At 45.6% G+C, this 22,973-nt stretch overlaps 2 protein-coding genes across 2 annotated transcripts in view; one reads left to right on the top strand and one right to left on the bottom strand.

The window, feature by feature from the left end:
• Nucleotides 1-7,981, bottom strand: part of ADA (adenosine deaminase) — a 126,739-nt gene extending 118,758 nt beyond the window's left edge. The window contains exon 1 of the mRNA XM_044440271.1: nt 7,918-7,981. The gene's annotated coding sequence lies outside the window, so the exon portion shown is untranslated. The remainder of the gene's footprint in view (nt 1-7,917) is intronic.
• On the top strand, nt 7,187-10,936 carry LOC123028458 (P2Y purinoceptor 1-like). Its single transcript, XM_044440269.1, has one exon. The coding sequence runs from the start codon at nt 7,327-7,329 to the stop codon at nt 8,407-8,409; it is 1,083 nt and encodes a 360-aa protein (XP_044296204.1). The 5' UTR covers nt 7,187-7,326; the 3' UTR covers nt 8,410-10,936.
• Nucleotides 10,937-22,973: the final 12,037 nt, after the last annotated feature.

Genomic DNA, 22,973 nt, shown 5'->3' on the forward strand with positions numbered 1-22,973 from the left:
TCTTATCTATCTTCCGGACTGGTGATTCTGCTAAGGCTAAGCCATGTATTTGTAAACCGTCCCAAGAGCAATGTGCTGAGGAAATGGTATATGAATTCAAAACAATCAAACAAACAAAATGATGGGAGGATAGTAAGTAACTTTGTGTAGGAATTAGTCTTAAATGTTACCATTTTATATACCTTTTTGCAGCCTATTCTGGGAACCCATTGAAGGAGAAAGGTATAAAAAACAAGGTATTTTTTTTCAAAAGCTGGAAATAATATCTATACAAAAACTAGGGCAAGGGGCAGGCCCTAACCACAGTGGCCATATGAGACATTACTGGAGGCTGTAGACTTCTGTTTGTTGGGCCTCACAAGCAGGAGGGTGCTACTGCACCCATATCCTGCTTCTTGGCTTCCCATGGGTAACTGATTGGCCAGTATAGGAACATAATGTCAGACTAGAAGGTCTTTGGTCTGAGCCACCCTGGCCTTTCTTAGGCTCTTAGCGCAAATGCTGGTTGTGTTCCAGAATGGCCCTTCTACTCATGTAAGTGAATAGTTGCCAGTCCGCCCTCACGCAGGGCTTACAGTGCTGTCCCTAAGGATGCTGTTCCACTGGCGGAAGACTCCGTCTCCAGTTCCTGTAGTGGGTGACCTCACCTGTCAGGACTCTGATCTTTCAGGATGCTGTAATAGCAGATGAATCCTTCCTCTCTGCACACACATGCACATGCAAGCACACGCACACGTGCACACGCATCTCCCCCACCCCCAGTCAGGCTGCATTCCATTATCCTGCAATAAATGGAGTGGAGAGAGATACTTCTGATGACTGAGGAAACTGGCCTTATCTCCAGCTCACACAGTTGAATGATAGAAGGCAAAGCAGAGTAAACATCTAAATTAATAGGATGCTGAGGGGAATTCACGCTCTTTGTTTTGGCCTTTTGGGAAGTTGCCACAGCTCCATACAGAATTCGAAAGATTCCCAGTTCAGTTCCTGGCATCTCCATTTTAAAAGATCTGGTAACAGGTGATGCAAAAGATCTTTACCTGTGGAGCTGCTGGTCTTCAGTTTCTACATTGCTGGGTTAGTGAAATCAATAATTTGATTGCCTAGCAAGGTGCCTGCAACTCTTCTGCTGTTTAACAGTGCTTGTGACTCTTTCTTGGACTCCGGGCAGGCATAGTACATCAGCAGAAAAGGGAACGCTTATTTTGTTAACCACCCAGAAAGTTCTGGTTATTGGACAATATTGAAATATAATAAATAATAATATAAATAAAATTACAATGAGTTACTTGTTGGAGAAACCTCCTGCAGTTGCTGCTGAAAAGTCTTCTAGAACCCAAGGCTGAGCACAATCATTTTGGCAGTATCCAGTTCTAGGCTCCATCCTGCATAAATCCAAAACATGAATGCTGTCACTTGGAGCTAACAGGACAAGACAAGACAAGACAAGACAGAAGAAGTCAGTGTGAAGCTGGCCTAGGGCAGACTTCAGCTTTGTCTTGTTTTGACAAGAATGTCCAAATCAACCTGGAGCCAAGGCGCAGAACTGCAAAATGGTGGAACTGGAAATGAAACCTGCTGCCTTCTCCATTCCATGAGTGCTACACTGGCACAACTTGTGCAAATCTAAGTGCAAATCTATATCTACATTATTACAGGTCAAAGATTCTAACCAGCACAGGCCTAGCCATTAGACAGAGAGAAGTAATTGCCTTCAAGGGCTGATGATGGTGGGTAGTGGTGGCTGCTACCCACAGCTGTTCTTTCTGGACTACCCAACACCTGGCCAGTCCTCTCTCTTGGAATACAGAGCTGTGTGTACCACATGGCCTATTCTGCACTTTAAATCCGCCTGCTGCCCATGGATGTGGCAGTGGGCACTATCCCACTCTCAGTATTTAAGAAAGGTTCAACAGCCAACCCAATGAGCTTCTGCACTTGCAATGGTGCCAGGATGGGGCAGAGTGTGGTGTATCTCATCTTTTGCCTTAGATTGCAATGTGACTTGGGTCAGACCTGATTCTAATAGCCTACATTAATCTGTAGAGGACTGTATAAATTTTGTGCTTGAAAAATCTGTCATAATAGTGGATGTCTGTGAGCTTTTAGAGACATACCTATCATCTGGAGATTAACAGATGGACCACAAAAGTGGCTACTGAGAGCCTTTGCAGTTGCAACGAGATCCATACGTCAAGCCTGAAAGGATAAACACCCACCACTTGTCATGAACTGAAGATCTTACTGCCCTTGCTAGCTTTAAACATTTCTCCATTAGCCATCAATCTCACATGGATGCTTTTTTAGATATATGAACTGTTTATATTCATTATCTCTTGAAGAAAGGGTGATGAAAATGATTCTTATACATAGATATATTATTAAAAGTTCTTCCTGTTTCTTTTTGTTTGCTATTTTTGTTATTCCCTTTTGTTTATTATTGTCATATAATAATAATAATTAATGTTGCTGCTGCTACTGTTGTTACGTGCCATCAAGTTGTCTCTGACTTGTGGTGACTGTATGAATGAAAGTCCTCTAAAATGTCATATCCGTGACAGCCCTGCTCAAGGCTGGGGCTTCCTTGATGGAGTCAACCCATCCCATCGTTTGTCTTCCTTTCCTTCTAATGCTTGTGACTTTCCCTAGCATTATTCTCTTCTCCAGCAATATTCTCTTCTCTTTTGGTTCTAGAGAAAGCCCTGGCTTTATTAGACCAAGCATAATTATAGGGAGCCACTGGGCACAAATCGCCCCATATTCTAGCACTCGATTTAGCATACTATTCAGAAGACTACCACCTACAGCATCCTTTTTTTCCCCACTGTGCCCCTCTCCAAATTTCTCTAGCATGACAGGAAGAGGTTGCAGGGAAGTCCCATTCCACAAGGGATAGCCTTCTGTGCATGGTAGCCATTTCTGCAGCCAGCTCTCAAGTGCAGGCAGGGACTTCATCCATCCATGAGCTGCAGTACATCCTTGTCTCCTCCCTGTAAGATACTGCTCCGTAACAAATAATCAAAAGCTGGGGTGGCGGTAAAGGGAGAAGAGGGCTTCACCCTTGATAATCAGAAATCTAACAGCAGGAATGAATTCCTGGGATCCTGGAAAAGGCAAAGATGGGCTACCCAACCTTCCCCCAGCTGGTGCCCTGCAGATGAGTTGGACTTCAACTCCCAGCAAAGAAACAGTATCAGCATCTATTTCTTCAAATGAAAAGACCTAGCCAGGAGGAAAAGGCACTTGCTTCCACCAGGAAGGGCTTGATCTAGATGCAAGAAGTCTCTCTGGGGAAACAAAGCCCTAAGTAGAGAGCCACAGCTGAAAAGGTCCCCTTCACTTTGGTTGCCACCCATTTCATGTCCCACCTGTGGAGAAACCTGGAGGAGGGTCTCCAAAGATGTCCTCAGTGGTATGTGTAGGTGATGAGGGAGGGTGCTAATCAAAGGCCAGGTAAAAGGTAGCATGTTTTAACCCAATACATTTATGGGCTTCATGAACCTGTGTGATGACAGATATGTCAGTCACTAACATTAGAAAAATAAGACATTCATTCAGAGGCAGAGTATCTCCAGCTACCAGAGGTGCTGGAAGCAAACAGTAAGTGAGACACTTTGCCCTAATGCCTTATCTAATCTCCGTGGCATCTGGCTGGCTACTGTTGCAACCAGCTGCTGAATTTGCTGGATGAGGCCCCAACCTGAGTGAACAAGGCAAATCCAAGCCAAGGTTCTAATGCAGAAGCTTGTTTATCAGCCTCTATACCTCCTCATGGCTGCCAAGGAAAGCATTCATGCTGGAAATAGACTCATACCAGGCATTTATTAACCCCGATAATAGTATCAAAAACAGCACAAGCAAAAGCCGATGCTGACAAATAACAGGCAATCCGCAGTGAGCTTCCTGTGCTTCTTTACATGAGTTAAAGCAGCCTCCACCCACATCCTGGTGGCCACCAGCTGTGTGGGACGGCAGCTTTTGCATTCTCCACCAGAATGCTGGGAATGGCCACATGGGCTGAGAACTAAGGAAGTTGCAGTCCAGAGCATCTGGAAACCACCAAGTTGGGGAAAGCTGATTTATTTCAGATAAGTTTTTAAAAAAGGCATGAAAACTAGTAGATCCAAAGACACTTTGTACTAAGAAACTCTCGGTGCCATAATTCAAACTGAGCCTCATTGCTCATACTAGTATTTGCTCAGTCACATCTACATGGCACTGCGTGTCAGACACGTGATACAACGCATATGCCAGTGCACATTGGTGGCAATCCTCCAGACCTTCAGTTCTCCTTTTTCCTGGAATGCTTCTCTGGACCATAAGTTGACTCCAGATTTAGTCATATGTAGAGGAGTCACCTTAACCAGTTCACTTTCCACATCTGCTGTAATCCTGATAATTATCATAGGCACCCCTATGGGTGGATAATATTTATGTGTGTGCTTTTTTAAAGAGCATGCATGTGAAACACAAAAAAGCATTTAACTTCATGTCCAATTTTGCCTGAGAACAGTGTTATAATTCAACTAAGACAGATGAAGCATTCTAGGTAGGGAATCTAGATGTACCATAATTTTTGCCAACACAGTGGACCATGTAAAGGCAATAATTCCTGGCAAATACAGCTTTTGGAAAGCATCTTGTTGTGTTTCATTACTATGAGTCTTAAGAAAGTGATACTGTCTTTACTAGGTACAAAGATGCTGTCATTTTTTATGACTCAGATTGCAATGTTAAATTAATTAATTGGTTAGACTACTGGTTTTTAAAAGACATTTTTAATTAACTAAAAAGAGTGTCTCCATTCAATCGAGCAGTCTTGCTTTTTTAAATGTTTATTTTTTAAATACAAGTGCTTCTAAAAACTACAGATGGCAACCATTTTGAAGGCATGTGACTGATTCTAATTGTCTTAAACCTATCTGTGAAAATACTGCACCTCTCCCAACACACACACACACACACACTGCATATATTGGATCTGGACAAACTGAGGCTTTGTCTACATCTGGAATAGCAACATGTCTCTATCCTTTCAATGCCCATGACATCTCGGATGCACTAATGGACAAGACCCAGAAGCTGACAAGGCAGAATTCTGCAGCGACTGATACCCATGTGCCAAGAGACGCTCATTGCCAGCAAGAGACGCTGAGTTGCTGAGTGCCACATCTTCATTCAGCCTGTGCGCACAGCAAGCACCCATGACTCCCCACATGTGCATGAGCCACACTCCTTTGCTCACAGCCAGCTACTCTACCAGTGCCACTGCTGTGGGAAAAATGAACGACAGGCAAGAATGCCATGCCAGCTCAGCAGGAGTGGCTGTCCCAGGGCCCGCCCACACCCCACTCAAAGCCCTTCTACATGCATATGCACGGGAGGAGGTCAAGTAGGGTGGGGGAAAGGGGTTCAAAAGCTGGACAAGCAGATTTAAAACAACATCCAGAAGCCACCGTATGTTGCAGTGCTTGGCCCAGAGAGACTACTTTTGGTAGTCCTGAGGGCTAGAACTGAATATGTACAAGTATGGGAATCACACAAATGGAAATTTCTGAAAATGATGAGACATCTTTTTCTACAGTGATGCAATCAAATAGACAACACTTTTGCATCACCCAGGGAAACATCAGAAGCACAACCTGTATGATCACACTATTAGGGCCTCACAAGTTGTTGTGTTTTTAAACCAGCAACCACCTACTGCTATACTTGGAGTCCTCAGCCTCAGACTGTATTCCAAGAAGGGCATCATGACATGGCACCATCTCTGACAATCCAGGAGGAGATGGAAGCACCTTCGATCCCCTTTTGTTTCGATCTACCTTAGAACAGGCTAACATACAGGGCAGGAGATCTCCAGCTCAAAGTGTGCCTGTTGAGAACGGCACACACTCCTTTCCACAGCATTGACTGAAGACTCTGCCCCATCACTTGACTTGGCGGGTACCAGGAATCATTAACCACAAGGGGACCCAAGAAGAGATGCTTCTCATGATGCCAAATTCTTACATGGAAGCCAGGTAAGCGTGAGCATTAATGCCTGACCCACAGCTGTTGGTCATAATGTGTGGTGGTGCAGAGCGCGTATCCGTTGTGTGCAGCAGATGTGTTGGCCGGCCGGCCTCAGCTTACGCATTCCTTGCCTTTGGCCACCCCGATGTGTGCTTCTTGTTTCTGCCACAGCCTTCCCCAATCTGGAGCTTCCAGATGTGTTGCACTACGACTCCCATCAGGCTAAGGTGGCACGGACCTTGGCAAGGCCCCTCCATCCGGAGAAGGGCAAGTTATGTGCTGAAGGAGTGAGTGCGGTAAGCACTGGCTATGCGGGCTGGGAATGTTGGACGCTGTAGCCCAGCATATCTGGGGGACATTCAGTTTGGGGAAACGATCTAGTGCTTACTGCGCCCCCCCTCCCCAAGACCAAGAACAGAGGTGGAGGTTCCTGATCAACTCCTTTCCTTATTTGGCGCCAACAACTTCACGTAGAACCAGTAAGCCGTGCGTATAAACAGGAGTACGTGGCGAGAGCCAGCAACTTGGCACGGGCCGTACACCCAAGGGGGCCTCTTCGCAAGAGTTCAGAGCAGGGACAGCCGCGCGGCGGCAGTTCTGCCCTCCCGCGCACCCCCAGCCCGCATTTTCGCTTTCGGAGCCCTCCTCTGCAGTCCTCCCGGCTGCCGCCCTCTCCTCTCCCGCCCCGTCTCGCCCCGTCTTCGCTCGTGTCCCGCGCTCGGCAGACGCGCCGCGCTCCGCCAGCAGCGCCAGCCGCACTGGACACTCGGCGTGCAGAGCCGCGACCCCAGCACGTCGGAAGGCGACGCCCGGGCACTCCGAGTCAGCCCTCCGGGGAGTCGCGGGGTGAGAACCGGAGCTGGCGACGCAGCAAACCGGAAACCCAAGGGCGACAGCGGCGGCTTGCCTTTCCGCTGCCTTCCAGGGACCGCCATCCATGCAAGGAAAGCGCCTGCACGCGTGTCATTCTCCGTCCACCGCATCCGTTTTCCTTCCCCGCCTGCGGAGCTCTCACGAAGCCTCTCCTGCGAAGGTTTGTCGCCCTTCATCCCTTCGCGAACTCCCTCTTGCATCCACGCCAGTCCCAGGACGACGCTCCGAGGTCCTTCCAAAGCGCGCCGTAGGTTCTCCAGCAGTGCAGCCTGCCGGTTCCCTGAGATTGCAGAGCCCCATCCTGGACGTCTGATGCAGCCGCACCTTTCCCTTGCCCTCCTGCCGGGACCTGCCCAGAAGGATCTCCTTCCGTAGACTGCCCCTTCCTCAGGGGGGCAGCTGTACTTCCCTTGGCCTCCCAGCCCATGTAGCTTCAACATGGAGGTGACAAAAGCGACCGGTGGCCTAGTCAATACCAGCCTCGCGGACATCACCTCGGACATCCAGATTCTGTGCCCTGTGAACACGCATTTTGCCCAGTGGTTCCTGCCCGCTTTTTACCTGCTGGTGTCTCTTCTGGGGCTTTTGGGAAATGGACTGGGCTTGTGGAATTTGTGTGCCAGCTCTCGGAGGAACAGCTGGAGCTCCCTCAGTGTGCTGCTGTGCAACTTAGGAGTGGCAGACTTGCTCTATGTGGTCACCCTGCCCTTCTTGGTGTCCTATTACCTCCAGGGCCGAGTGTGGCTGTTTGGCAGGGGCTGGTGCAGGCTGACTCGGCTTCTTTTCCACCTCAACCTTTATGCTAGCATTGGCTTCCTCACCTGCGTCAGTGTGCATCGTTACCTGGGCATCGTGCACCCTCTGAGGATGCTGGGTAGGTGCCAGAGACTTGCCCCTTCCGTCTGTGTCAGTGCCTTGGTTTGGGGCTGGGTGATTGCTCAGCTTTCTCCTGACTTTAGCTTCAGCAAAACGGACCACACTGGCACGAAATGCCATGACACCACTGAGCACAAGAACCTGGGCACCTACCTGCCATATATCCTGGTTGTAACGGTGACTGGCTTCGTCATCCCTTTTCTCATCATCATTGGGTGCTACTGCCATATAGTCATGGTCCTGTGGAAGAACCAAAACGTTGACCCCAACCTCAAACGGAAGAGCATCAAATTGGTGGTTCTAGTGATGGTGCTTTTCTCTGTCTGTTTCCTTCCGTATCACATCTTTAGGAACCTGAACTTGCTGTCCCGTAAGTGGCAACTTGAGGGATCTTGCACTCAGACTCTGAGGAACATCTATACCGCCTACCAAGTAACCCGAGGCTTGGCCAGCCTCAACAGTGCCCTGAACCCACTGCTGTATCTGATGGCCAGTGAGGATCTTACAATGAGATTACGGGCTTTCAGTCAAAGGATTGGACAGGCCCTGAGATTTCTTTGGCAAAGACAAGTCCGGCAGCATTTGGACCAGAATAAATTAACCATCATGGTCAACGAAGAATGTGAGGAGTCAAATGATCTGTGAATCGATTTTGTTGACATAAAATGAAATGCCTGAAAAAGGCTTGCCTTCTTTGAAATATCCCTTTCTCTCTATGCAGACATATGAGTTTTAGAGAAAGATGAAAATGGCACGATGGAGGCATTGTCTGTAGGTTGAAAGGAATCGCTGAAACGCAACATAAACTAGTGAAGGCTGTGGACAGAGACAAGGTGGGAAAGAGCGGTACTCGTATGTAGCTGGAAGGGAAAGGGTTATCAAAAGGGTTACAATGCACTACTTCACATCTTAATATTCACCGGCATTATTCATTTATTCAGTTTGATAGCCCTGCACTTGTTTGTTCATGATATGACTACTCACTGTGGCTGGATGGCTGTGCCATTTGATGCCGATGGGACTTTTCAGCAGCCTAACCATTGAGAAAGATGACAAATACTATGTATACCCACCTGTGTGAATAGAAATATGACTTTTGGGGGGGGGGGAATACAAGTTTCACAGCAGAAGATATATCCAGATACCTTTAATAAATGCAGCTCGACATGAGCTGTGAAAATTTAGCCTTCTCTTTGTTGCAGATAGCATGCCAAAAACATTCAGAATGGCAAACAGTCTAGGTTCAGGATTTGCGATAGTTTGTTGGCACTTCCTCAGCCTACCCCCTTTTAGGCTAGCAAGCTCTAAGACAGATAAGCGGGGGTTGGTCTATGTGAAAATGTTTGGAGGTCACATGCTTGTGGACTTGTTTTTGAAAGGTTATAGCATAGCATTACACTGAAACAAAATGCACATAGTATACTCTGAAACCTCTCCTAAAACGACTACATCCATCAGGCTGCAGTCCTATACCGTCGTAAATCCTACTGAATTCAGTGGAGCTTACTTTTGAGTAGACAGGTATAGGATTGCATTCTCAATGTCAATTAATGCCTGGTTATATCAATGATGTTATTAGGATAATGGTGAAAACTGAAGCAACAGCTGGATGTCCTGGGGCTGTTGACTCCTTCATGCAAATCTCTTTGAAATGATTTTAAACGGACAATTAAATATTTATATTAAATACAGATATGTGAAAGAGACTGCATTTATTTTGATTTTAAGGTAGCCCTTGGGTTGTTGGATGATGTGTTGTTAATCTGTCTTGAGCAGGATTGTACCAGGAACCTCAAGGGCTGAAGTCCAGACCTGAGCACTAAAACCAAATGCTCAAGGCTAATGTGCTGCTAGTATCATTTAATGTGCAGGGCAACTGTGACAGTCATCTCTGGAACAAGCCACCTGTTTATGTTATAGACAGGAACAAGAACTATTTACCAGTTAGCCAGATGGAACAATCCACTTTTATGTTATTCGGGAAGGAGGGCAACTTAACGCAACACTCCTATTGGTTTTGATTTCTTTAAACTCTATGTCTTCCAGAATTACTTTTTAAAAATACTGCTACTAATAATAATGATCCACCTGTTGTTATTTCTTGTTTATCATTCTATCATATTTGAATCCTGCCTGCACATGGGATTATTATTATCATTTTCTAGACAGCAGTCCTTTGAGAGAGTGAGTTAGGCTGAAAGAGAGCAGGAGAGGGAGAAAGAGACAGAGACTGGCTTGAGAGCGAACAACGAATTCACCCTTCTTGTGAACTGTCATTTCCATCAGATAAAGTAATAACTTGTGTTGATGTGGCTAGAAGAAAGTACAGGCCTTTGAATTGCATCCAACTCTCCATTGGGCAGAATGGAAAGCTTACTCTGTTTTTCAGCTATTTTGGGAGAGCAAGATAGCATGTTGATGCAAACACAATTAATCCGTATAGGTAGCCAAACACATTTTATTTGGTATGTAGCAAAGTTAAACTTTTTACTCCAACTTCCATGATTCAAAGGCACTGTCGAGGCTCCTGAGTATAACAGCTGAGACTCGGAAGTCCGACTGGCTGCTTTGAGAGAAATGATTGTGTGGCCAATATTTTCTTTTCTGCACAAGTCCATACAACATTCTGGGAGCTGTTCTTATGGAAGTAATCTAATCCCCAGCTGCAGAAGAAAGAAGTAGGCACAGGGAATGTTCATGGTATTGAATGCCTAATCAATGGCAACCATGGTGGAGAACTTCTTGCTGCTGCACAGCATGTGGGTACATACAGATAGGAACTGTACCTTCTTATCTGCTTGTAAAGATGGAGAAAGAAGGATTCTTGGTTATTGATCTAGTGGGATGACTATGATTGGAACTCCTGCCAACGCTAAACTTTGTATCCTGTTTGACAGGGCTCTGCACTTGATCTGCACTAGAGTGAAAAACAACAATACTCGAATCCACTTAAAGCCTGCACTGTTACTTGGGAGATTCATGTTTGGATTTCCCAGCATGTTGGATTAGATCCAGCTTAAGTTAGTTGATCTTAGTTCTCACTGAAATCATGGGAAAGTTAAGTCAGGAGTAACTTTGTCTGATTTATTTTAATGGAACCTTACTTTGAAAACTTGTCTCAGATCCAACCATGTGTTGTTATTTTTAATAAAATAAAGTTGCGGGTGTTTAACAGTTTCTATCATGCCATTTTCTGGCCAAAATTTATCTTTCCAGTTGCTGTTTGCTCTGGTGGGGTGCAGGGAGGAATTGCAAATGCAGAGATTCCCTGCATAATGGCTTGTTTGGCTTGTTTATTTGGAGCACTGCATTTTTTCTCTTTGGGATGCAGTAGGTCATAACCTGAGGTACTGCAAATCTGGATGCAGATTGTATAATACATGCATCCTTTGTTAAAACTAGAACAAGTGGGAATTTGGGTGTTTTTCAGAGACTGATAATGGCTTGCACAGCAATTACTTCAGTACAAGTGCATCTTTAAACCAAAGAACAAAGAACTAAGCTGGCTTTACAAGTGGTGGTAAATTTCAAAGCAAAGTTTACTCCACCTGCTTTATGCTGCATTCATTTATTGGCTCCTGGCCCATTTTCCATTGCTTTAAAATAGCAAGGCATTTTTGACAAAGAAGGTTACCGTGTCTTTATACCATACAGTAGAGAAATCGCTGTATTCCCTTAAACACAGAGCAGGGAAGTATGCCTGCCAAAAATCAGCTGGAGCAGTGATGAAGCCCGCCTTGTTATCCCAGGGGACTTTGATGACAGAGAGGGCTTTACCCCCTCAGCCAAGGGTACCCCCCCCCCCATACACACACAGGACATGTGCAAATGGAAGAATCATTCCAATCACTTGAATAGGAAGGGTCCAAAACTTGGCTGGAGGAAGCAAGACATTCACTCCTTCCAGGGCCTACGTGCGGCAAGGGTCTTTGATGGTGGGTGTTCTTCATCTCACCTCCAGCCTTTTTTTAGGATGCCTTTCCTCATCTCCCCTCCCCTACAGAAATGAATGAAGAAACCACTGCATTTGCTTGAAAGAACTTGGAGTGCACATCACCCCAGCAGGTTTAGTGGATCAGTAGCAACCTGTAGGTACTGTACTGTGGACTCCAGGAGTAAAACCTTCAGCAGCATGTAATAGTCTACAGTCTCAGGCTACAATCCTTGCCCTTGAGACACGGGGTTTTACAAGGATGTTCCTATTTACATTTGCAAAACATAGGTATGTTTAAAGCCCACTCAGAATCAATAACAGAACACGTGTACAGTCAGAAAGCCTAATTAAAAGCATCTGACTTGATACACCTTTACATTGGACACCTTTACATTGGGTCTGCAAAATTAGCTTGACTCACCTGGAAGAATGCATCCCACCAGCCAAATACACTTGTCTTTTATATGTTTTTCAGGCCCAGGCAGGTTGTTTACTGAGCATCTGCTGAGCCACCATATGTAGCTGAATGACACCTCCAGCGATGGAAAATGTGCGAAGATCCAGACAGTGATCATTGGTATAAGAAGTGGGTTGTCAAATGTATCTCTAAGTACCTCTGATAAATATCAGAGAACAGGAGAGAGATCAAAGTTTGCACCAACTGAGCCTCTTTATGGAGTACATTTCTTTCATGGAAAGCAGAGCACAGGACTGGCTCAGGATGATGAAACCTTAGACAAAGTATGCTCAGGTAAGACCCACCCCACCCCCGTTGGTGAGCCCAGGTGGAGAAGTGCCTGGAGAAGGCAGCAGGACTGGGTGGCTAAGGGCCACCATTTGAAATTCCTGTAATATGTTACACCAGGGGAGTTCTGGGAGATTAAAATGGCAGCCAGGCCATGCTACCTGGTGTTGCTTAGAGCACTGGGTGGGGGAAGGTGGTCGCATAGCAAGTGTCACCTCATACTGGGAGCAGCCACCCATGGTTTCCCAGTGGTCACACTGGCCTTGATAATGATGCTTGCAGCTGCTGACCGTTGCCTGCTTCTGGCTGCTATTATCTTTCCCAGGCTGCTTCTGGAACTGTACTGCTTGCAGGATGAGTCTGTCTTGCTCTTTCAATTGTGCATTCCATTGCAGGCTTCTCCACTTACCTGCTCTGCTGCAAAGGTGAACAAATGGTGCGTGTGCGTGTGTGCATCAACTGCTTTCTCTTTCATCTCTTGTATAGTATAATCAGTCTATGATAAGAAAAGGTGTAACTGTTAGGCATTTAGTACTGGAAAAGGTATGCAAATCAGGATCAAAGCCCAAATTCCTGCCTAAATCAGACAAATTATATGTCTTCAACCTATCGGTTGCTGTTGTATTATTTTCTTCATTTGTTTGTGCATTGCTTCGCAAAGCAGTTGCCAGGAAAGCAACGAACAAGGCTGTTCCTTTCTCTGCTCAGGCATTTTAAAATGTTAATTCGCTGGTCTTCAACTGATGGGTCGGAATCCAATGTCAGATCAAGGCCCAATCTAAGGCATGCACAGAATGAATCCTGATTATTAACTGCAGATTACACCATAATTTCCCAGCAATGGAAAATTGTTTTCAACTGTTTTGTATTGCAGCTTACTAGAAAAGTGAAGAGAAATGCAGACAGTTAAGAAAGTACATAAAGAAAAGTATAAGAGCAAAAAGAGGTAAGGCCTTCACAGATACAAAACTATTTCTCCGTTTTGTATTTGAACTGGAACTATTTGTCTATTTTTATTTAATTTATTGGCTTAATAGATTTATATAGTGCTGTCCATATTTAATAATAGCTTTCCCTAAGCTAAGAAATGTAGGATGGTCCTTATGCATTGCCAAGGGAGTTAATAAGGGAGAGCGTAGTAGTGGTTAATACTGTGAGACTGGAACTCAGGAGATCTGTGGTCTAAAAGTCACCTACTCAGCCATGGAGCTAAGTGGGTGACTTTGGGCCAGTCACGGACCCTCAGCTCAACCTACCTCACAGGGCTGTTCAGAGGAGAAGATTGAGAAGAGGAGGAGAATTATGTAAGCTACCTTGTGTTACTTGAAAGAAAAAAAAAGGCAGGGTATAAATGAACAAATAGTGATTTGCAACAACAATAAAAGCATACGCTAATTGATCTGTACTGATACATATTTGTAAGTTACTCCTATATTTAAATGGAAATACATTACATAGCTGGGAAGACTGAGCTGGTGATCTGTGCATGCCTGCTCAGTTTGCTGCCGACGTGCCAATTTCCAGGTGGGCTTCATCACATTCCCTGTGTTCCCTTCTTATGATCCTTTATTTTTAAAGTGGTCCTGGATCAGACAGCTCTTCAAACAGAGGAATCTTCTGACACTTCTTCAGAAAGAGAAAGATTCCCTCTGATGAAAGTCTTCTCTTTTTAATCCTTTCAAATATGGTCAGCTAGAACTTGTCACAGGCTATTTAGATCTGTGTTTCCAGTATAAGATATAAAAGCCTTCTTCACTATTCATAGGTCTACCATTGCATGGAGAGATTAGGAAGACCTATTTTGTGTTTTCAAAACCTTTTCCATACCTCAAAATATCACCTGCCTATCAGAAAACACAATGAAATGAATTACTTTCAAAGTGCCTTAATTTCTTGTTGCAGCCAAAGTAAATTTGGTGGAAGCAAAAGCATGCAATGACCTTGTTAATCTCCAAGGATGGGGTGTATGTGGAACCCTTCAGTCAGAACCCAGGACTGGGTTCAATGTCTGGATGTTATTTCCCTTCTTTTATATTCAGTTCTGGCTCAAGTCCCCACCCATGAAAACCTGGGACTGCAACATGGGTGCCTGGATAGCTGACTGCCTTCCGTCCTTCTTGCTGTTACGCATTGTCAAGTCATCTCCAGCTTATGATTATTCTATGAATGAGTGCCCTCAGCAGCCTGAGGATCTTCTTACCCTCCATGAAAATCACCTAGTGTGGAACTTTCTTGGAGGCACAATCCTAAGCCTCATAACTACTTGAGCATTAAGATTTCAGCTTGTTCACCTGTTGCTTAACAGAGACCGTTCCATTTGACTCATCCCATCTTTCTGCTTATACTTTGTCCAGCTTCTGCTGCTAGCCCTCCCTATGGTCACCAGTTAAGCACACTCGGCCTTCCCTAAAGAGAGATCCATTTCTCACCAGAACACTCAGTGGTTCTCCCAGTATGGGTGAACTCCTCAGCCCAAGCCAACGCAGACAAAGATGTGAGATCCCAAGCAGGTACCATTGGCATTTCTGACAGGTCCCTCTCTAGGAAGCTGAGCCACATTGTCAGGAATCTCAAACACTGTTCTGTGATGCAAAGGTAATACTTTGGCAGCAATCCTAAAAAGCAAGACTAAAAAACCCTCACTGGTAAGCCCCGCCAATCACATGATAGCATGCATTTAAACTAGCAGCTTACTTTTCCCTAGCTCAACACTCCTCCCCAACTTAACAGCCTAACTTCTACATAACTCTGTAGTAATCCCTCCCAGTATACAAAAAGAGCATAGCTCAGTGCCAGAGCACATACTTGGTGTTTAGAAGTTGCCAGATTCATTCCTGGCATCTCCAACCTGAAGGAACAGGTGAAGAGGAAATCCTCTGAGAGCAGAGAGGTTCCTACCAGTCTGAACGGAAAATACTGGGCTAGTCCAAGCTGGCATCAGTCAGTTTCCTATGATCCTGGCCAGCCATGCATGAAGTGACAATGTCTCAAAGTCCTTCATTCAAAGGCTTACACAGAACCATGCACAACTCTGTGGCATTGTTAAAGCACACTTCATTCCATGTCATGCTCGTCTGTGTTGTGCGCCTGTTTCCACAGGGTTATCAACACCGTGCAAATAGCTCATGTATGACTCTCATGTGCATCAGGATTTCATACCTGTACACCAGTGTTTTACTTCCACACTCTTGTTGCCATGGTATATGCATTGACTCTGTTGCAATGGCCTTTGGATTCTTGCAATAGGTATCTAACTTGTTGAATAATGTGTCCTGGGCCGCTCAGTGAAGTCTCATGGGTAGCAGGGACTTGGTCTAACATTGGTGAGTCTCTTGGATCCAAACCCAATAAATCAGCACACGTACCACATTATCTCTTTTCCTTCCCATCCATTTTCAAGGTACCCCTCTGCAAAATGTGCATTTTTATTTCTTTTAGAAATTTATTTCTTTAAAAATGCCCCTGGCTGTCTTAGGCGCAACAAGAAACAGTATTTTGATGCCTTAAATTGAAAGAGGACATGGTACAGTTCTAATGTCTTCTGCAACAGTCCCAGAGTATATTATGCGTTTCTGACTGAATCAAATTAGGTGATGGAATTATAAAATGCCTGCTCTAAAAAATGCAAGCTGTCTGGAAATGGAGATGTCCTAAAATACTTCTTTGCACAAGACTGCTCTCCAGCTTGCCTTGTAAGGGCATGTGAGTGCCAATGGTATGTTATTTCCATTTATAATCAGCTAGTGAATGGGTGTGTAATAGTCTTCCATCTGACACAGCAAAGACTTCAAGCAAACCTGTACAGCTACCGGAGTTAGGCAGTGTGCCTGCCCTGTCTCAGAGAAGCCAGCCTGCTGGCACCCTTATGCAAAGTGCCACCACAGGGTACCCCTCTAGCCCCCTGAGCAAGGGATCTGTCCACTCCATTTCCCTGAGGTAGGGCTGCCCCAGAGCTGGCAGGGGAGGCAGGCAGTGAATGCTGTTCCTTGGCCCACTTATTTCCCCTGCTTCAAATTGTATGGAAAGCAAAGCTAAAGTCTTCCCTAGTGGCTCAAGAGGTTACCTTAGGCTTCAGCCATATAGCCAAAGATTAAGTAATTAATTCAGTTACTAAGCAAAATAACCTGAGGTGCAGCACCCCTGGGGTCCCCTTAATTTGCATGCCAAATTTCAGGTGCCTGGGTTTCAGGGGCTGGTGATACAGTGCTGATGGGCAGAAATACACGTATCTTCTCTTGATATTACAAGTTACTGCACTGTTGGAGGACAAGACTGTGATGTCACTCCATTTTAATGGAACAAGACATGTGTCCACTGATTATATTCAGGGGCAGCATCAGGGAGTGGCATTAATGGGCTCTGGCTGGGGCCCGTGTCCCACCTGGGGACCACACCACTCCCTGGGAGCCTCCTTCCTGATCTTCCTCCTTTCTGAAACCATCTCTTCTGGGGGAAGGGAGGGCAGCAGTCATGGCTTTGGACTCATACTTATCTTGAGAGAAGCTGGGGAGAGGATGGGGTGATATGGGAGGAGGAAGTGGGCAGTAGCTCCCTAGAGCAGCCTTCCCAAACTGTGCCTCCAGACACTTCGGAATACGAAATTCCTGTTTGGGGCTGACAAGAATAGCTGACCTAAATATTTATTGGTCAGCCTGTGACCAGGGGTGAGAAGAGAGAGCCCAGTCCCTCATTTTTTTTTAACAAGCAAATGATTTTTTAAAAAAAGTTTATACTTGTCTTTAAAAGGCTTACAAACCAATGACATGCCCCCTACTCTTTGCCCCACCCTAGAACATTGAGGCTGCCTGTGGGTCTGTCTGGAGAGCATCAAAGTTGGGGAAGGCCAGGGCCAGCCTAGCCGTGAAGAAAGCTGAGGCACCTACATCAGAGAGCAGAGCAGGAGGGGTGGTGCATTGTGCCACTCCTGCCACGAGAGTCCAGTGCTGCCTCCGCCCCCCCCCCCCCACTGTGCCTCCCCCTCTCCAGACTGAGCTCTGAAGAGCCCAGGTAGCTGCTCTCCTGCCACGGCAGTTGGTGGGGCTCTTTGGAGCAGCCGCCCGCCCTTTCTTCCCCTTGCGGCATGAGACCAGAAGACTTGGCTGCAGAACTCTTGCAAGACCCACATCAACTCCCATGACAGCCCTCCGAGTTCCTGTGAGATTCACAGCTTTTTCTTCTAGTCACATAACTCTCCGCTGTGCCAACATGGTGGCAGGCAGAGGCACCTCTTCTCTCACCTGAGATGACAAGAGACCTTGCACTGGGAAGGAGCAGGCTGCTGCAGAGGGAGAGGAATAGCTGACAGCTGGAGAATTCGCTTGAAGAGAAACAACTGGGAAGAGCATTAGTCTGAGATGATAACCTTCAGTACCTTATCACAGCACTGTCTTCTTCTGTGCATGCAAAGCCATAACATAGATACGGGTAAAGTCTCACTATCTCATGTGTTGAAATTGCTCCTCGGTGGAGAATGAAGAGATTCCTCTCAGAGAATAAAGACACACACACACGTGCAAACGATATGTGAGCGCTTCATTATTCAGGCCTCGTTATTATGCTTGGTGCTATTTTTCCAAAGAAAACATCTTTATCATTTGTATAAGGGTCCCTGTTCCTTCTTATGTTCACAACACATTGGGCATACTCCTTATGGGCCTTTCTGCCCCTGGATCTATTGCTAGGCTTGTTGTCTTTCTCTGGTATTCGGTTGAGACATTTGTTCATATAAATGACCAAGATGTTGTTAATAATAATGTAACTTCTAAACACATGGATTATTTATTTCTATTCATGAAGTGAGTGTTTAAAACATTGCAAGCTGCTCTCTCCCCCCCCCCCCCGTGTGTGCATGCGTGCGTTGTGTGTGGTGTTCTTAATGGTCCAAGCACTGGGAGTTTGCCTCTTCTGGTCTCACCCATGGAGGAGAGGACTGACAACAGGTGTTAGCAACCGAGGGATTCAGTCAGCCACACAGACATTGAAACAATGCGGGGGGGGGGGGGGCTTCGGGCTGCTCCGTGGGCGAGCCCAGTTGCTGCTGCCCATGTTGGTCTGCACCCGGTGACCCTGTAAGCAAGACTGGCATCAAGGGTGAGCATGGTTGGATACCAGCCAAGACCTTCCCACAGCAGGGGCTGAATTCCATTTGGGAGGCTTGAGGGTGGCGAGAGGGCCTTCCAGCCAGCCTGAAATGAGGGCAGGGCCCAAATACCACCATATTTTAATCTACAGGCAGTAATGAAGAGTCAGGAGAGGCATTTGACCCCTTTAGAATTGGGCGGGGAATGCATAAAAGCAGGGAAACCAGCAAATGACTGGCTGTCATGGTGAAAGCGGGGTTGTCAACTGGGGATACACAGCTGCCTGGACTGGGTAGACCTTCCAGGGAATCCACTGCCTAGAATTCTTGTGTCCTTAACTTTGCGCTGCTTCTGGTTTGGCCAGGGAGCTGAGCATATTGAGCTCCTTCTTGCATTTACTGGTTGAGCCGGAGTCCTAAGCTTCTTCTGCAAGACCTCAGGCCAGCTGGCCTATGTTTATGAAAGTTTTAAAACAAGTCAAAACAACCCATCACCAAAAGCTGTAAATATTTATTTGGTTGCTATCATTATCCAGTATAAAGAGAAGGTCTGTTTTCTTTCATGCACTTCAAGGAGGGTCTGCCACACAGAGACCCCTGGCTTGACGGAATGAATTTTCATCCTATTTCCAAACAGGTTGTTTTTAAAAGAAGCATTTGGCAAGATTTACAAGTACAGCCAGTAAACTTGTCAGACTGTCCAACTCAGCTACTGAAATAAAGCATTTTTAAAATTTAATTTTAGCTGTTTGAGAGATCTGAAATGGGGAAAATACAGATGGAATTGAATGTTGAATGCTGTGCTAGTTGCCCAGCTGCACAATAAATGTGTATCATTCGAGGTAATCTACCTTAAATTAATTGTTTTATTTTTTAGACATTTCACTGTAATTCACTTAGCCAATCACTGCAATTGATTTTGGCTTTTCTATCAGGATCGACTTGAGATGGGCTAGACCAGAGACCCATCCTGGAGCCTAAAACAAGTCAAGGGGTTAAGTGAAAAGGGGTGCGATTATCAAATATATCATCCAGAATAGCATCCATTTTACTGATTGGGAAAATTCTGGTACCACCCATCAGTTTGCAGAAGTCATGAAAACAAGAGCGAGTTTTAGTGTGTTTATTCAGAATAAAACTAGACATGAATAGCAATGTCTCAGTGCTTTATCCAAGGAGCACTTTCTGTTCCTCTCATCTGGCATTCTCTGCTTTGATTAGCATCAGGGTTTCGGGCAGAGCTCTTTTGTATAACCCATGTCCTGCCCCTTTTAGTTTGCATCGCAGTAGGATGAGCTTGGATCGTCTAGTGCAAAACATAATTCTACTACCAGAGGCACTGATGTTCCCTTTACAAAGGGGCACACGATCTTTTTGTTTTCTGAGGGCCACGCTACCCCTCTCTGTCCCAGGGGGTAGGATCTGAACCAAGAGTAGGTGGCTCACAAGTTTGCTTGCTCTCTTTCTCCCACCTTCCCTTTTTCTCTCTTCCCATGAAGCCGCCTGCCAAGAAAGAGACAGAGGGGTCTTGCCAGACCTCTGAACTGCATGCAAAGCATTTTTGAAATTAGATGGAAGGCCACGGGAAATTTGGCCAAGGGTCAGAAGATAGCCACTCCTGCATTACAAGCATTGCTGAAGCATTTCCTCTTCCCCTGACATTCAGTACAGAATTCCTCAACGTGGTGCCATCTAGAAGGATGGGCTTCAACTCTGTGATGGAAAAAGCTGATCTTTACACTTTGACTTATGGCACTGAGTCTGAAGTGCCTTTGAATCAAGACTGGCTTTACTAGTCTTCGTGTCATTTCCCTCTCTTATTGGAAATGGAAACTTTAAAGCAGCCTTTCCCAACCTGAAACAGACATGCCGGCTGAGCCTTATGAGAGTTGAAGCCCAACCCAACTGAAGGCCACCTGATGGGGGAAGACTGATGTTGTATAATTAGTATACAACATCACCACCACCACATAGTGCATTTCTGTACTAATCATGTGACGCACGGACAGGGCAACAGGTAGCCTGATGACGAAGAGAGGCAGAAACAGTGGTGGCAGCCCTATGTTACTTGCAACAGCTAATTCTGGCTTCAGCAACCCCAGTGAATTCCACAGGACTTACACCCAAATAAGAAATAACAGCACAGCCTTCTCATCACAGGTTTAGGATGCAGTCCTTCACATGTTTAGAAGAAAATAACCCTTCAATAACCAACATGCCCAGCCAACCTCAGTTAGGCTCCTCATCCATTGCTGTTTTAATTTTGACCTTTATGGGAGCTTTATTCAAGGTGGCACTACCGTTGACATCCTGCATATACTGGACAAGAGCCCCCTGGACTTTCTCTTTGTTTTGCCTCTAGAAGATGACAGGATAACTATGGTGGAGAGAACGATGCTCACCTGCTCCATGGCTTCTGTCACACAAGTAGTAGCGAGAGGAGGAAGAACAAGAGCAACCAGTGACAATGGAAATGAGAAGGTATTGCGGGTGCCTTGCCCAAGGCCCACAGAAACCTGGAGCCTCAAAAAACTGCACACTGCTCAGAGCTCTTCTGCTATAGAATATATGGTTCTATTTAAAGAATATGCTATCTCCACTTGTGTATTTGTGTTATCCCACTACCGTACATTGCCACCTAGAGATTATATAGTGGAAAAGCAGGAAAGGAAATGTTCCTTATCTAGTGCTTGGTTCTCAGTTCTATGATGAAAGCCAAAAGATTCAGTTGATTAACATCCTTGAGCAAAAGTGCTCTAAATGTGGATCGAACCCATTATTTTAAAATTTCATTTTCGTTGAAACAACTGGGCTGGCCCAGCTTGACAAATATTCCTGCCTCAAGTGAGGCAACAGTGCTGCTGCCGCCTGTCCACTCACTTGACGGACCAGCCAGCTAAACTACCTTCTTGGCCTACTCCTCTCTCACTAGTTGTCCAGTCAGCTCAGGTGGTCACTCCCTCCTGCCTTGTGCTCCAGCTGTGGGGCTCTCACAAGAGGCCGGCTGAACTATTGCGAGAGGCTGGAATCTTGTGGGAGCCATGCAGCAATGCACATGGCAAGAGCAGGTTGAGTGGGCAAGCGAGCATTCAGCTGGGCCAGCTGGCTGAGCCAGTAAGGGAGAGCAGCTGGCCAGCCGGCCAGCCAAGTAGGTAGGTAGGGTGGGTAGTGGTCATCCCTACCACCTGCTTGTTCAAGAAATGGTGGGTGGCAATGCACCCAGCAGGTGATTTTGGATATTCTGCCAGCTGCACACCTGCTGGAGGCAATGGAAAGGCAGGGATGGGCCTTTCTGGTGGGGTGCAGGAGAGCAGTGCAAATCACAAATCCTCTTGCTCTGCCACCTGATCCAGGTGCGTCAGCTAAATAGTGGTAGGGCTAGTCCTACAACTGAGATCTTTAGCCGCAATTTGCAAACTGAGTGGCTGCTGTTCCAAGGATTCCAGGTGTCCTGTTCTGCTGCTTCCCCTGTTTTGCCCTCAGTCATTATTGGACCATTTCTGCTTTCCTCTTAGGGCTTTTTCCCCTAAATATTTTTGGGGAAATATTTGGGGTTCTCCTAAGACTACAGATACCCCCTCCTTGTGTGTGGCTGATGTCGTTTTAGCTCTGTAACACTACAAATAGAGGAAATAGTGTTTTTAATCACATCTGCTCCACCATTAGACACTTTAATCAACATCTGGTACAGCCCCTGAGAACAGCAGGCTGTTATTTTACCACCCTGTGCTTTTTCAGTAGGTGTGCCATATGTTTCTTCTGGAATAGTTGTAGCATATCAAATAGCCAACTTACCAGAAAAACATGCTTTGGCCTGCTCTTGAGTCTTCAACACAGCTTGGTTTGCAGAAATGAGCAGATTTCTGTAAATCAATGTTTACTTCTAATCATCTGGTCAGAAAACACCTGGAAACTGGTATTGGTGCAGCACTAAGGGGTTTTTTTGCCACAAAAACTGCACCAGTTTGAACAGATCTTCAACATTTTAACAGGTCTTCATGTGGCAAAACTGCATATAGAATAAAAATAATAATCTTACCCATACATCATTTTTATTTACCCCTCTTGGTTCTGATGGTGACATTTGGAGTTGCAACTATTTATACCCTTTTTCTTGATTACTGTATTTCATGTAGATTCAGCCTTACATTGACATTTACAAAAAAGCAGAGCAAGATCTCATGGTTGCTACCCAGAATTGCAGGGTGGCAGTTAATCACACACTACTGTGTTTCTTTATTAGGTTTCTGGAAACTGAGCAATTCCACTAGGTCTTCATTTTCCCTCTTTTTTTAAATGGCATGAATGGGGTCTGGGAATGCTTCTCAAATTTTAGCTATATATGCTTAAGGACAGTTGGCCTGGATACCCACCAGCAGACACAAGATGCAATTCTTTTAAACCAGTGCATCCAACGAGAACGAGCAATTGGATTAAAATGTGCTCCAGGA

The sequence above is a fragment of the Varanus komodoensis genome, unplaced genomic scaffold, assembly GCF_004798865.1.
Source record: "Varanus komodoensis strain SLA01 unplaced genomic scaffold, ASM479886v1 scaffold37, whole genome shotgun sequence".
NCBI lineage: Eukaryota > Metazoa > Chordata > Lepidosauria > Squamata > Varanidae > Varanus > Varanus komodoensis.

Excerpts from the sequence above, each read along its gene's own strand:
- LOC123028458 (XM_044440269.1), top strand. The coding sequence starts at position 7,327 with ATGGAGGTGACAAAAGCGACCGGTGGCCTAGTCAATACCAGCCTCGCG.